Genomic DNA, 14,415 nt, shown 5'->3' on the forward strand with positions numbered 1-14,415 from the left:
ATACAAACAGACAACACAACAGTCATGTGGTACATCAACAAGCAGGGTGGTACCCATTCCTACCCTCTTTGCAGACAAGCAATGATTTTATGGGAGACTGCTCTGGGTTTGCGAATCAATCTTCAGGCAAGGTTTCTGCCAGGAGCACAGAACTCCCTAGCAGATATTTTGAGCAGGCAAATGGTGGATCCCCACGAGTGGAAACTGGATCCTCAGATTTTCAAACAATTGACTGTGGCTTGGGGAACTCCAGACATAGATCTATTCGCTTCCCCACTAAATTTTCAACTTCCAAAATTTTGCACAAAGATGTTCCACCCAGATGCTTGGAAAGTGGATGCTCGGTCTTTCAGTTGGAACAACCTTCACGTTTATGCTTTTCCTCCTCTGCCTCTTCTCCCCAAAGTACTCTTGAAAGTCAGACGGGACAAGCCTTGCATGATTCTAATAGCACCAGACTGGCCACGTCAACATTGGTATCCTCTGCTGAGGAGTTTAATCCAGGAGCCTCCTTGGCCTCTGCCACAGATTCCTCATTTGTTGTCCCAGTCAAACAATCATTTTCTCAATGTTCAGGTGCAGACCCTCCATCTGACAGCCTGGCGTATTCTGTGATGGAGCCGGTGGGGTCTCAGCTTCCTCAACAGGTTTTAGATGTCATTTTGGAAGCTAGGCGGCCTAGCACTAGAAAAGTTTATGCTGATAAATGGAAGAGATTTTTTCTTTGGAGCACTGCAAAGGGTTTTGATGTTTCAGTGCCTAATTTGAGTTTTGCACTACAGTACCTTGCTGAATTACTGGACAAGAGTTTGTCATTCTCTTCTGTGAAGGTTCATGCTGCAGCCATTTCTGCTCACTATGATTGTGACCCTCCTTTATTTTCCCATCCTTTGTTCAAACAATTTCTTAGAGGGGCAAAGAATATAAGACCCCCACGTAGAGCTCCTACTCCTTCCTGGGATCTCAATTTTGTTTTGGAGAAACTTACCTTACCTCCTTTTGAACCTGCAGCTACATCTGAACTGAAGTTTTTGTCTTGGAAGACTGCTTTTTTGTTGGCCATTACCTCTGCCAGGAGGGTATCTGAATTGCAGGCTCTCATGGCAGTTGAACCTTTTTTGATATTCCATAAGGATAGAGTTTCTTTGCGGACTAATCCTACTTTTATGCCTAAAGTGATTTCTAGTGTGGCCTTGAATCAGTCTATTCATTTGCCTACTTTTTATGCTGAACCCCAAAATAAAGGGGAAAAAGTTTTGCATTCTTTGGATATCCATAGGCAGTTACATTACTACTTGAACAGAACTAAGGAGTTCAGACAGACTCAACAGTTATTTGTTTCTTTTGCTTTGAGTTCACAGGGGAAAGCTGTTTCTAAGCAGACTATTTCAAAGTGGATTGGTCATTGTATTGCCTTTTGTTATTCTCATCATGGGAAGGATGTCCCTGCTGGGATCAGGCCTCATTCTACTAGGGCTACTGCCACTTCTACTGCTTTTTGAGGGTGTAGCTACTAAGGATATTTTGGAAGCAGCTACTTGGAGTTCTGTACACACTTTCACTAAGCATTACCATATCCCTCTCTATTCCAAGTCCAGGGCTAGGTTTGCCACTGCAGTTTTACAGGGCATGTTAGCAGCCCCTAATTCCTTGTAATTTGCCAGCCTCCCTTTTCCTTTGCTTTGGGATTCTACCCACAGGTCATGACTGCAGCAATGTGAGACGAAGAACATAGTACAGTTTTGTACCTACCATAAATGTAGATGTTCGAGGATCTACATTGCTGCAGTCCAATTTTCCCTCCCTCCTTCCCCTCTATAGGTTGGGGTTGCTGGGTTTTGTTTGGAGATATTCTTTACTTACACACTGGGGGTTGTTGGGCTTTTCCTATTTTTGGCTTTGGCCTTTCCTTTTAGGCCTTCTGACATCTGGGGCAAGAAAGACTGAGGATATGGCGTCGGTCATGCGCTTAAGTACTACTGCATACTGACGTCAGCTCTAAGCGACAATGACCGACGCCAGCCTAGCCCTTTGGTATTCGGGCCAACCGAGGACAGCGGACTACCCACAGGTCATGACTGCAGCAATGTAGATCCTCGAACATCTACATTTATGGTAGGTACAAAACTGTACTTTTCTTTCCTCAAATCTACCAAATAAGATGTTCAAGCTGTCCATGAATTCAATGCTGTCCTTGCACTCTGCTGACCTGATTTTTGTAGTCAGTGATCTCCTGTATACCTTGCCATAGTCTCCTTGCATCCTTCATGTCTTCAAAGTGGCTCTGTACCTTTCTGCCATACTCCTCTTAGCCTCCTGTATACCCCTCCTCTGATTATCTCTTGCTACCCTTAGGGCTGCTTTGTCCTTAGCCCTGTAATCTGAGTTTCTCTCCTTCAGAAGCTCATATACCTTGGGGGTGAGCCATGGCTTCCGGTTAGCTCTAATAGTGATACTGTTGGTATTTGTTACCCCATCAACGCAGTTTGAAATGTATGCCATCACTACCTCAGTGTATTACTCAATGTTCAGATGCTGCTTCACTGTGACTGCCTCCTTGAACATATCCCAGTTGTTTTTTTCAAAGCAGTCTTGGAGGGCCTCCATAGTCCCCTCGGCCCATACCCTGATTTGTTTCTTTGTGGGTTTCTCTCTAACCAGTGCTGGTTTGTAAGCTGGTGATAGCAAGATGGTATAATGGTCAGAGTTTCCCATTTGTGGAAGTTGCACTGCCTTATAAGCTTTCTTTAAGTTTATGTAAACCTTGTCCAGGATATTACCACCCCTTGTAGGAGCATCCACATACTGATGGTAGTGTTGGAGTACTTCTTTCACATCTGCTTTATTAAAGTCACCAGCTGCCATGTGTACAAAGTCAGGATATTTGCTCTGCAGCTCACCCATGTGATTGCATAGTTTATTTCGAGCCTCAGTGGTATTAGCACTAGGTGGGATATACACCACTGTTATACTAACCCCATTCAGCTCTCTGGGCAAGTAAAATGGTCTACATTTAATTTACAGGAACTCTAAGTTCCCACAGCTGTGTGATAGTATGATTTCACAGTTGCTGCACCATCTTTTGTTAAAATAGATGCAAATTCAACCTCCTCTGGCCTTTCCACACAGTGTAAGTTTTCTGTTTGCATGAAACAGTGTAAAATTCTCTAAGTTTACTGCATTGTCATTTAACTTGTCATGCAGCCACATCTCAATATTTAAAAATAAAGGAGTATCTCTCCCCTTAAACTTGTTGGAGAGTTCCTGTCTCAAGTAGTCCATCTTGATATTCAGTCATCTCACATTAGCTAGCGGTATAGTTGGCAGTACAGGCCTGTAGGGGGTTTGCTTTTAACTTTACATCAGCACCTGCTCTGCAACCTCTTTTCCTTGTTCTCTGACATCTCTTTCTCTTGTTTTCTTGTCAAGTATATTCCAGAAACCTGTTCTACCAGTTTTAGGCACTTTAGAGTGTGAAGAGCTAAAATACCCAGCTGCTGTAGTTCTGTCTAAGTAGTAGGCCCCAGATACAATGCCAACTTCAAAGCATCCAACCAGCAACATGTAAATGTCGACTGTTTAATTTCTAGTAACTTCTGTCTACTGTAAGTTATTGTACATTCAATTGGAAGTGCAGAAACTGATTTTTTTGAGATTTTCTGAGCAAAAGAAAACAAAATATGTATATCTCTAGAATGGGCTGACACAGCCACAGCCATTTTTTTATTAATGCCATTAATACAATTATACTCTGCCAACGGCATAATCCTCTGAGCGGAAGATGTCATTCTGTATAAGTCCGGTACCAAAACTCAGGAGTTACAGCTCTCCCTACTATCTTGTCTAAAAATAAATGACAGCAAACTGCCATCATGATACTTGGAAGACCAAGTAACCTTGCAAAAGCACTACATTACCCCAAAACTGTCACATCAGGATACCTTATTCTAAAGTCAGTGCAATAGCACAAATATCTGAGACTACTCCTGACCTTTTTCTGTCCCAGAAAATTTAAACAGAGACACTGATCAAAATGGTTACCTACAATATTAAAGCCACATACTCCTTATCTAACAATCTCAGCCCTGAAGCTAGAACAGCCATAGCTAAAAATTTGCTTATTTCAAAACTGGGGTATGAATTACCCATATTTACCACCTCAATGACAGCTGTCTGAATTATGTCAATTTATCAACCTAGATACTCATAAATACCTCTGTGTCTCCCTTTATAAAACCAGTCACCTACCTGTTTTATCCAGAGCTATTCTTCTATCCATTTTTACATACAGAATCCTCCACAAACACTATTGCCTTCCTTTAGATTCAAACTACAAAGGAAACACTCCTGCTGTGCACTCAGAAACCAAGATTGTAATGGCCTAGCACTAGTCGGACCTTCATTCAGTCTGATAAATGGGGAATAAGCTTCAGCAATGTTGTTCCTGCAAAGTGGAACATGATCTCAGCAGAAATTAAGCATCTTGCTTCAAAGGAATCTCCTTTACTACTTAAAGGAAATGCAGAAATGTACATGCTTAATCTCCCATCCTCTGTGGTTCCCCAAAGCCATTAGTTTAAAAGCTGCTTTGAAGCTGGCTCAAATCTTTTAAGTACTGTCTCATACATATACATATACGTATGCATATACAGCCTCGGTTTCATCCCACTTTTCCAAACCAGATCTCACTACAGAGTGATTCACTGCTCAGCAGGCCAAACACCCACCTTTGTTTGCTTTTCTCTTCTTTGTACCCAGCCTCCAACAGGCGGCAAACAGTTGTCTGGATGAAACACATCCCCCCCATCCCCTGCCATCCTTTGGGTATGAATCAGGGCTGGCCCATGCTATTGGACTGCAGCCCCCCCAGCTGTACAAAAAGAAAAGAAAATAGAAAAGAAAAGAAAAAAATGATCGCAAATAGCAGCCCCGTGCACTAGCAGCATTTCCGATATCTGGACTGCTGCTGAGACAGTCTGGAGCATGCACAGACTGTCTCAGCAGCAGTCCGGATTAGGAAACATTCAGGAGCAGAGATCCCAGAAGTCTATGCAGTTGTAACTGCATAGACTGTCGCTGGAAAGGGATTGGACTGCAACGTCAGCAGGGAGTTGCATCGGGGGAAGAACATCTCATGGGCTGTGGTGGATTTAATGCTCCAACGGACGTAGGGAAGTATGTAGTGCGCTGGCAGGCTTGTAGTGCTCCCAACGGCTGTGGATTTAATGCTGCTGCAATGAAGGGATCTACATCTATTGTGTGTGTTTGTAATGCCCCAGGTGCTACATGGTGGGTAGAGAATAAGGCTTGAATCCTGCACCTTGGGCCCAGGTGGGAAGAGCCTGAATTCCCTACCCACCACCATTTGTAAAAATGTTGCAGATTTTTCCCTCATACCTGTTCTGATTGTTCCTCATAAAATCTGTGGTTTCTATACTTTTGTGTCATTAAAAGCCAGTAGTGCTTTGGTGCAGTGGTAGCATTGTTGCCTGACAGATACATGTTTTCTGGTTTGATTCTTGGCTGAGGTGCCTTACCTTCTGTGCAAGAGTCTGTATGTCCTCCCATCTTACAAAGACATGTGTCTGTGTTTCTCCCTGGCCCTCTGCTAAAAATTAGATTTTGTTCCAAGTCAGACTTTCCTGGTTAACAAATGTTAAAAATGACACACATTTGAATATCAGACTTCATATTCTTCAGAAAGTGCATGGTAGCACAAAAGCTTTTATTCTAGCAATTTTCTAAGTGTATAAGATGGATATTTGAAATTTGTGCCTATTTTTGGGACTGTATTCCCCCATTATTGGCTTCATCCAGGTTTTGTGCTAAGGTTGAGAGCTATGGTAAGAACTGAATTCACTGAATATGTTTGGGGGCTATATTACCCCATTACTGGCTTTGTCCGGGTGTTTTTTGCTAATAAGTTGAGAGCTATGGTGAGAACTGAATTCACTGAATGTTTGGGGGCTGTATTCACCCATTATTGGCTTTGTTCAGGTGTTTTGTGCTAAGAGGTTGACAGCTGTGCTATGGTGAGAACTGAATTCACTAAATGGTAGCCATTTAAGTTTCCATCTTCCTCTTTCACAAAACAGCTGATTTTGCATAGTGGCATGTTGCTCTGACTGTTTTGCACAGGGTCCCCTGGGTTCAAGACGTGGCAGTGAAATGTATGGTGGTAACACAGCATTTTATTCTAGCAACTTTCCAACATTATACAAGCAATGTTTAAAATGTGTCCCTGGTTTTTGACCTTTTGTCCCCCCCCCCGAATAAATTTTGGCTTTTTCCAGATTTCTTGTGCTGCAAAGTTCAGAGATACAGCTGAGTGTCGAGTAGATTTTACAAGGAGCTGACACCTGCAGGGGAACAAAAGTTTAGTGCTGCTTATGGTAAGTCTGCTTGCATTGTTAATAGCACAACAGGTAGTGTACTTGCTTTTGATGCAGAAGGCTGTGGGTTCTACTCCCACAATAGGTAGATGCATTGCTGATACTGTACTGTGTTGTAAAGGGAGTAAAAGTCCTTTTGGCAAAGATACCTAGTAACTATGAACCTGTTATCAGTTTGCTATCCATTCCCTATTGCGGTATTACTAGCTTATCATTTCTTTAATGCATGCAACATAGGCAATTTATTCTTCAAGGGCAAGAGGCACTTTATTTGTAGATGAAACAATGACATATAAAGTTGTTTGCTGGCAGCAACCTCTTTATTAGTTACAGATTTCTTTAATGTGGATTTTACTACTTCAGAGATTGTGCATATTTACTGATACTGGTGAACTATAGAAGGTTGAGTAGGCGTTTTATGATGGAAATGTTCTGAATTGGGCAGTTTTGTCATTGGTGTATACATTTTGTTTCATTGTTTACTGGAAAAATGTTCAAAACAATAAATTTAAAATGCCCTCTAACAACTGTACTGTATTGTACAAGGAATATAATGTAATACAGTCAGGAAGGTGTATCAAAGAGCATGTGTATGTTTCATGTTCAAGGGGCCTATGATTTTGAAAATAGCCCAGAGTTAATCTTTATCTGCCACTGGCAAAATGTGTTTTCTTTGAATGTGGGTTTCAATGCTGTTTCAATGCATGTGAGTTTCAAGGGCAGAGAAGTTTTAATGCTAAGTCTATTTTCATTGTGAGACTGCATTGCTTTAATATATATCTATTAGGGTTTGTGCTGTAAAATGCAAAATAAAACTTTCAAATGAAATCTAAATCATCGCAAAAGTAAAGCAGTATGCGCATTACAGTGTTTATGGTAAATGGGGCAAAATAACCAAGGAATGGGACATTGGAATGGCTGCTGGGGGGAGGCTCCATTCGACCATGATTTTGTGAGGGGGGGGGGTAGCAAACTCAGACAGCCCCGGTTGAACGATATCTCTCAGTTGTCCATATGTTTGCAGAATGAATAGATATCTGCTTCTTATTTTTTGATTTGTTCCTCATAAAATTTGTGGTTTTCTAGCAAATCATTTAGGAATTAAGTCACTAAATGACAGACATTGAGTTTCAGACGTCATAACCTTCAGAAAAATGCATGCTAATGCAAGACCTGTTATTCTATCAACTGTCTTAAGTTTATACAAGAGCAATTTTTAGTAGTGTTTGTATGTTCCCCCAATATATTTGGCCTTGTCCAGATTTCCTGCATTAAGAGGTTGAGAGGTATGTGCAAATCGCTTTGTAGAATTAGGAATATCCAAACCTCTCCATTGTCCCCAATTTTGGCTCACAATGTTTCTCTCCCCTAATAATCCCTCCTCAAAATGGCAATTTTGGAAGAAAACATGGAGGGTTTACAATTATATATAACTGTAATGATCAGAGTTATAGATTACTTTTATTTCAGAAATGCATGTAGATGCTCTTATTTTGTTAGCTGCTCAGGTTAACAGTGTTAATATTAAAAAGGTGGTTCCCAGCTGTATTGTGTGGCAACTTTATATTTTTGCATCACATTTTGGTCTGTAAAATTGTGGTTTTCTGGCAAATTAGTGGCAAGTCATTAAAGATTGAAGTTAGAAAACAATGACAGACATTTGAGTTTCAGATTTCATACCCTTCAGAAAATTCGTACTAATGCAAGACCTACTACTGTTCTATTATCTAAGTTTATAAGAGCAATATTTAAAAATTGCCCTTATTTTTGGGCCTGTGTCCCACCTCTAGTTCTATGTATGGCTTTGTCCAGATTTTTTGCTCTGAAGTTGAGAGGTATGAGTGTCAGAGCCATCACTGTCAGCCAGTGACATTTCAAATTGTGACATACTTGTTGCACCCCACTCCCCATTGTAGTGGCTCTGGATGTGTCCAAGGAAGGCAAGGAGCAGTTATGCAGTGTAAGTGTGCAGAGTATTCCCCATCAAAGGTAGACCACAAGTACGACTGTGGCTTTTCATCTGTCCTTGATTTTGCAGAATGTTCTGGTTTTCTGTCATATTTTATACTGTTGATTTATGCTTCTTATTATTCAGGAAATGCATGCTGTCACAGTGCCCTGTTGCTCTGTTTAAGTAGCAATGATTTAATGACCATCAGGTAAGCTTGTCGGAGATTGTAAGATGCAAGTAAGCTTTAATAAGCATACTGTTAAAGAATTACCAGCATTGAAAGCCTTTTCGTTGTTGCCATGCCGAGAATATTTACATAACTAGATAATGTATAAGCCTTGGGTATTGAAATGCATATGACAGTATTTGTAATAAAAGGACAGGATTACAGTATTTTCAGAAGCTCATTACATTTGTTGGAGACTTGCAGTCATCTTTTGTTGGAGACTTGCAGTCATCTTTGCAGGCTTACCCATAAACTAAATAGAATGCCAATCTATCATGTGTGGTCCATAACTTGTGCAGGAATCCTTTAAGCAATTTATCTTGAGCTTGTTTCTTGTTTGCTGTTCATTTTTTACTTTGATCATGTCTTCCCCATGAAACAAGTAGATAGTTGTGTCAGGCAGCAGGTCTTTTTTGGATAAGAAACATTTTTACAAGTAGGGGGTATCACAGAGATTGCTACTTTCAGCATGCTACTTGGTAATTTTATAAAGCTGAATATAAATTATAATTAGAACTGCAGTGCAAGGAGAAGTGGTTTGAGTTGAGTGCTGCTTGTTTTTTTATACTTGATTTTGACTGGCATTCCAGTAATGTATTTAAAAAGTAATTTATTTTTTCATGCCTCACAACCTGTTTCCATCTGGATATTAAGTAAGTTGTCATGTAGCCAATGCATTGAAATATTTTTGTCTTCTACACTTCATTTTGTCTTGATTGGACTCTCGTAATGACTGTTTGGCAGCCAGGGCAGCGTATTTAATTAAAGTTCCAGTTGTTGTGGTTTTGAGCATGGCCCCACCCCTTTCTAACTGGCCACACCCCTTCCCATTGGCCCCACCCATTCAGCTGTCTCCTGCAGCCCTCCTTTAATTTGAAGTCACCAGCTGCCACTGGTATGAATGACCAGACCTTAGCCTTTCCCTCTCAAACCACTAGACTGCAGGCAGCGATCATGCACCACAGAAATGGTATTGCAGGCTTGAGTCTAATTCTGATAGCATTCACTTAAATACTTGGGCACAGAGCAAGTCTTTAACAAAATAGGTAGTTGTACCTCATTGTACTTTGATAAAAGTATGCAGATTATATATGTTAACTATACACTGCTGTAATTGTTAAATAGCCATGGCTTCAAATTATTTTTCCATTTTATGTTCCATGCAGATTTCATTAAAACATTATGTTGCTTTTACATTTTCTGTGTTAAGGCAGAGATTAGCTTTATTTCTTGATACCAAAGTATTTTATTTTTTGTTTTCCAGTTAAGCAATTTGCCAGTCTTACCATAACACCATCTCATGTAATGGCTGGAGACGATATTGTGATGACCTGTGCACTTTGTAACAGGAGTTCTGATTCAAGGATTACAAAGGTTATTTGGGTATTATCTGTTAACGGGGAACCTGGCTATGTTGAGTATTTCCCTGATATCAACAAGGAGGATCAGAACATCCAGCATATTCAAACAAAAGTGGAATATAAGTCAGACAAGGCCTCCCTAACTGTCCAGAATGCCAGTACTTTATTGAATGGAATCTGTCGCTGTATTATCTTCTTCAAAGATTCAAATGAAGAATTACCTTCACTCCTTAGTCAATTGACCATATCAGGTATGTCTCTCTTACCTTAAAGCCTAACATCACACTGTTTTGAATTTTTATTGCATGGAAGTCTGGCAACGGACTACATAATTTCATGGTACAGAAGATGTAGACCAAAATAAAAGGCTAAATGTCTGTATGAGGAAGCCAAGTTAAGAAGGTTTTGCCAATGTAATCATATGTAGGTTTATGCCTGGGTGTTACTTGACAGAAAAGGGAGCCCAAATGATGAGGCATAATTAGTTTTCAACACTGTGGCACACAAGGAATCTGGTGAGGAAGATCAGTGGAAGGGACTAATGTGGTAAGGTGGAGAAGAACTGGTTCACTGGTAGGAAACAAAAGGTAGTGATAAAGGTTTTATTTAGTAAAATGAATAATTAGTAGGAGTGCAGCAGGCCTGTGAACTAGGGCTGGTCTTGTTTAACACATCTCTGTTGAACTATGGGGGTGATGTATAGGACTACTTTGTTTACAGTTTTGCCAGAAATGGTCTAGTAGGGCACTGTAGGAGAGAGTAAAGAAAAGGGGTAATGCAAATTGGTGGTACTTAGTGTTTTACCTGTAGTACAAAGCTGTCAGTTTTTTTGGCAAGGTATGTGAGTTAGTACAGAGCTGTCAGTTTTTTGGCTAGGTATGTGAGTTGAGTACATAACTGGAGTAAAGAAGACAGAAAAGTGCCTAACATTGTAACAGAGAGATGGTTTGATCTTCAGCATGATTTGTCAGAAGACCAGACTAGGTGGAGAATGTTAAGTGATGGGATATTTGCATAGGAGTGAGTATATGCCCAATCAGGGACTTGAACACTGGGTCCTCAAATTAAAAGCCTAACACTTGACTGACTGAAGTATTCAGACTTCAACTTGTTAAAGTAGAAAAAGCCATGGTGTGTCAATAAAAGAGAGAGATAGGGAGAGGGACAGTAAAAAATGTTAGGCTAAGTTAAAAATAAATAACTAAATAATTACATGCATGTACATACTGTATAACACTCAAGTATTTTATTTTTTGTTTTCCAGCTAAGCAGTTTGCCAGTCTTACCATAACACCAACTCATCTAATGGCTGGATAGGGTATTGTGATGGACTATGAACATTTGCAGTTTGTTTACATGTGTATACAACTGTCATATACATATGTGTGTGTGTGTGTGTGTGTGTGTGTGTGTGTGTGTGTGTATATATATATATATATATATATATATATATATATATATAAAATGTACTGCAGAAAATTTATATATTTATAGAAAAATAAAACAAATAGAAAGCAAAAAAGTTAGGAATCCAAGAAAAAGACATGAAAGGAAGGGGTGCTCATGATGTGAAACAGCTGTTTGGTTTGTGGAGTTTGGGAATCCCAGAGAATGCGGGGTCTGCAGTAAAATATAGGAGCTTCAGTGTAGAATATTGGAGCTAGAGATTTTTTTTTTTTTGCTGTGTTCTTTCTCCACACAGCTGACCCCAGTGCCTCTCCTTGTTTGCTGGGTCTACATACCACTCTTTGACTCCCCAGGGCTCTCTGTACATTAGGGTTGGGGCCACCGAGGAGACTAAGGTGTGCTTGGACAGCTTCAAACTGCTGCCGTGGGATTTTTTTCCTTTTTTTTCCCACACCTTGCTTATGCCCAGCAGTGTTCCTTTAATGGGGCACGCAGTGAGCATCAGAAATGAGCCATCCTTTACTTCTGTAAGGGACCCTGAACCGCTTGGTAGCACTTAACATTTATGTCAGTTGTCTCCACCAGGGAAATTTAACTGCTTTATTAGACCGAGACAATGTGCCCCTCCAGCTCCCAGAAAGGGCAAGCCTATGGTTCCCTGCCAGTGCTTCAGGTACCTTAGCTACTAACTGAACCTCTGTCACCTAGGACATAAACAGGGCTTTATCCCTGTACATCACTGCATAGGCTTAAATATGGGAGATAGAGTTAATGGTATTCTGGTGTATCAGACATGAAAGGACAAGAGACTGGAGAGTAAGTGGTAACAGGCAACCAGCAGACAGCATGAGAACTGAACAGTTAGAGAGAAAAAGGTGAAGGACAAAGGTACCTGGGCATAGTATGTTAGAAGAGTTTAGTGGGGTGGGACAGAAGGAAGGTAAATGAAGGAAGGTGGGTACATCAATGTAATACAGAGAATAAGGAAAAAAAACAGGATGGAATGAGAGTTGAGAAGTGTAGTAACAAATAATATGCAGGAGACAGGTGGACAGATAGAAACCAACACTGCAAAGTAAACATAAGGAGGGGTAAGCAAGGAGGGATACTAGAGCATTAGCAGTGGCAGAGGGCAAAAGATAAATCGTGATGTCTTGTAGGAAAAATACTGGATTGATGAAAAAGAGGGACTCAGGCAGCCATCACAGGCAGCAAGAAAGCCTGAAAGTGGCAGTGAAAATATAAATATAGGAGAAGTAGTGTCATGGGGCAGAAAGCAAGTAGAGGAGAGACAGTGTGGGAAAGAGAAGAGGGTTTTAATGATTGGAAACACTGTTGTGAAGGTAGTTGAAATTCTGAGCAAGTAAGAAAGGAGTGATTAGTTTTAGTGCAGCTGCTCTCCTGCCTTAGGTAGGTTTAGTAAAATGTATGAGGAGGTGACCAGTGTGATCTCAAAAAGGGAGTAGTTGCATGTTGTGGTATATCTAGACACCAGTGACCTGTCAAAGTAACAGGAAGCATTGCCAAAATGGTGGCAGAAACATTCCAGGAACAGGGGATTAGAGGTAACCTCAGGAGAGTGTTTCACCTTTATCAATAGACAGCACTCAGAAGTAAGAGAGAGTGTTTGGAAGTGCAATGACTGTGGGCTGAGGGCAAGGGTTTAACAGCCTGTGACTGGTAGGATTATGAGGGAGTTGAAAGAGATAAAAAACTCTGTTTAAAGGGACAAGCTACAGGGAACATTTCAATGATTGTACCTTTTAAAATAAGATTGAAGGATAGGGAGAATGACAGAAATAGGAGGGCAGTAATGAAAAGAGATGCAGGGAATTGCAGAAGAACAAATAAAGGTGACTCAACCATGGCTAGATGTTCATCATGTTTCACTGTTGCAGTCATTACACTTGGGTTATCCTGCTGGCAGGCTACCTGCAGTTGGCCTGAATTCCAAAGTCTAGGTCCGACGTTGGTTGCTGTCACCTCCTCCCTGACGTCAGTGCACTAGGGGTATAAAAGATGCAGCCGACGCCATTTTCTTCAGTCTTTCTTGCCGCACGGTGCCTGAAGCAAAAGCAGTTCGCAAGTGCCGGTCGGCCGACTCCAGAGATTTTCAAAAACGAATTTCAGATCCGAAGTCTTCATTAAAGCTAAGTACCCCGTTGGGGAATTTTTTTTCTTGCTCCAGACCGATGTCAGAAAAAGTTAACAATTGTATTTCTTGTGGGAAGCAAATACCTCATAAGGATTTTCATTCTTACTGTATTCCTTGCCTAGGCCCTGATCACAATGTTGCTAGCTGTCGGTTTTGTGCTAGATGTAACCAATGCACTATTAAGCGTCGGTTTGATTTTGCCTTTCATTACTTTGGCCGAAGATTCAACTATATAATGCCGTCGGAACAGCCGATGACCAGAGTTTACAAAACGCGCAAGGAAAAAGAAAAGGATAGGCATCCGAGGTCCAAAACTGACGACGAGGCTTCTGCTAAGCCAGTTGCCAGTTCGCCGGTTCTCAGTGAGGCGCTTTTGCAGCCCCTGACTCCCGCTACCTCAGAGCCACAGGCCACTGCCGATTTCCAAGTGAAGCCAGCTAGGCCTCTGAATACTCAAGGTATTGGACACTCGGAAACTATTCCCTCAGATGGGTCTGGAGCCGCTGAGCAGGCATCGGCTTCTGAGGGTGTTTTCAGACCTACACATTTATATGTAATGCCTACCTCAGCTTCTAAAACAAAGTCTAAAGCAGCTCTAAAGACAAAGAAACAAGTACAGCATTCTCCTGGACAGACTTCCATGCCTAAAAAACAGATGCTCAAAATGGCCGAAGACCTAATTACCTTGATCAGGGGTTCCCATCCCCCTCCTGATAAGAGGCATAGGCAAGAGACAGAATATGAATCTTCAGATCAGGTTTCCATTTCCTCTGACTCCTCTTCTGAACAGGAATACTGTCTTCCTCCCTATGAGGATTCTGATGCTGAAGAATCTATCCCTTCAGCCTCTCCTCCTGAGGACTATTCTTTTGGGGAAACCCTGCATACCATGAGGGAGTACTTCCACTGGGAGAGCCAAGACT

General features: G+C 41.1%; 1 protein-coding gene across 1 annotated transcript in view; it reads left to right on the forward strand.

The window, feature by feature from the left end:
- Positions 1 to 14,415, forward strand: part of LOC122813793 (CD276 antigen homolog) — a 394,739-nt gene that overhangs the window by 89,221 nt on the left and 291,103 nt on the right. Inside the window, exon 2 of the mRNA XM_044086299.1 lies at positions 9,834 to 10,181. Coding sequence (XP_043942234.1) covers positions 9,834 to 10,181 — 348 coding nt within the window. The remainder of the gene's footprint in view (positions 1 to 9,833; positions 10,182 to 14,415) is intronic.

Source organism: Protopterus annectens, chromosome 10.part0 (assembly GCF_019279795.1).
Source record: "Protopterus annectens isolate FY-2018-M chromosome 10.part0, PAN1.0, whole genome shotgun sequence".
NCBI lineage: Eukaryota > Metazoa > Chordata > Ceratodontiformes > Protopteridae > Protopterus > Protopterus annectens.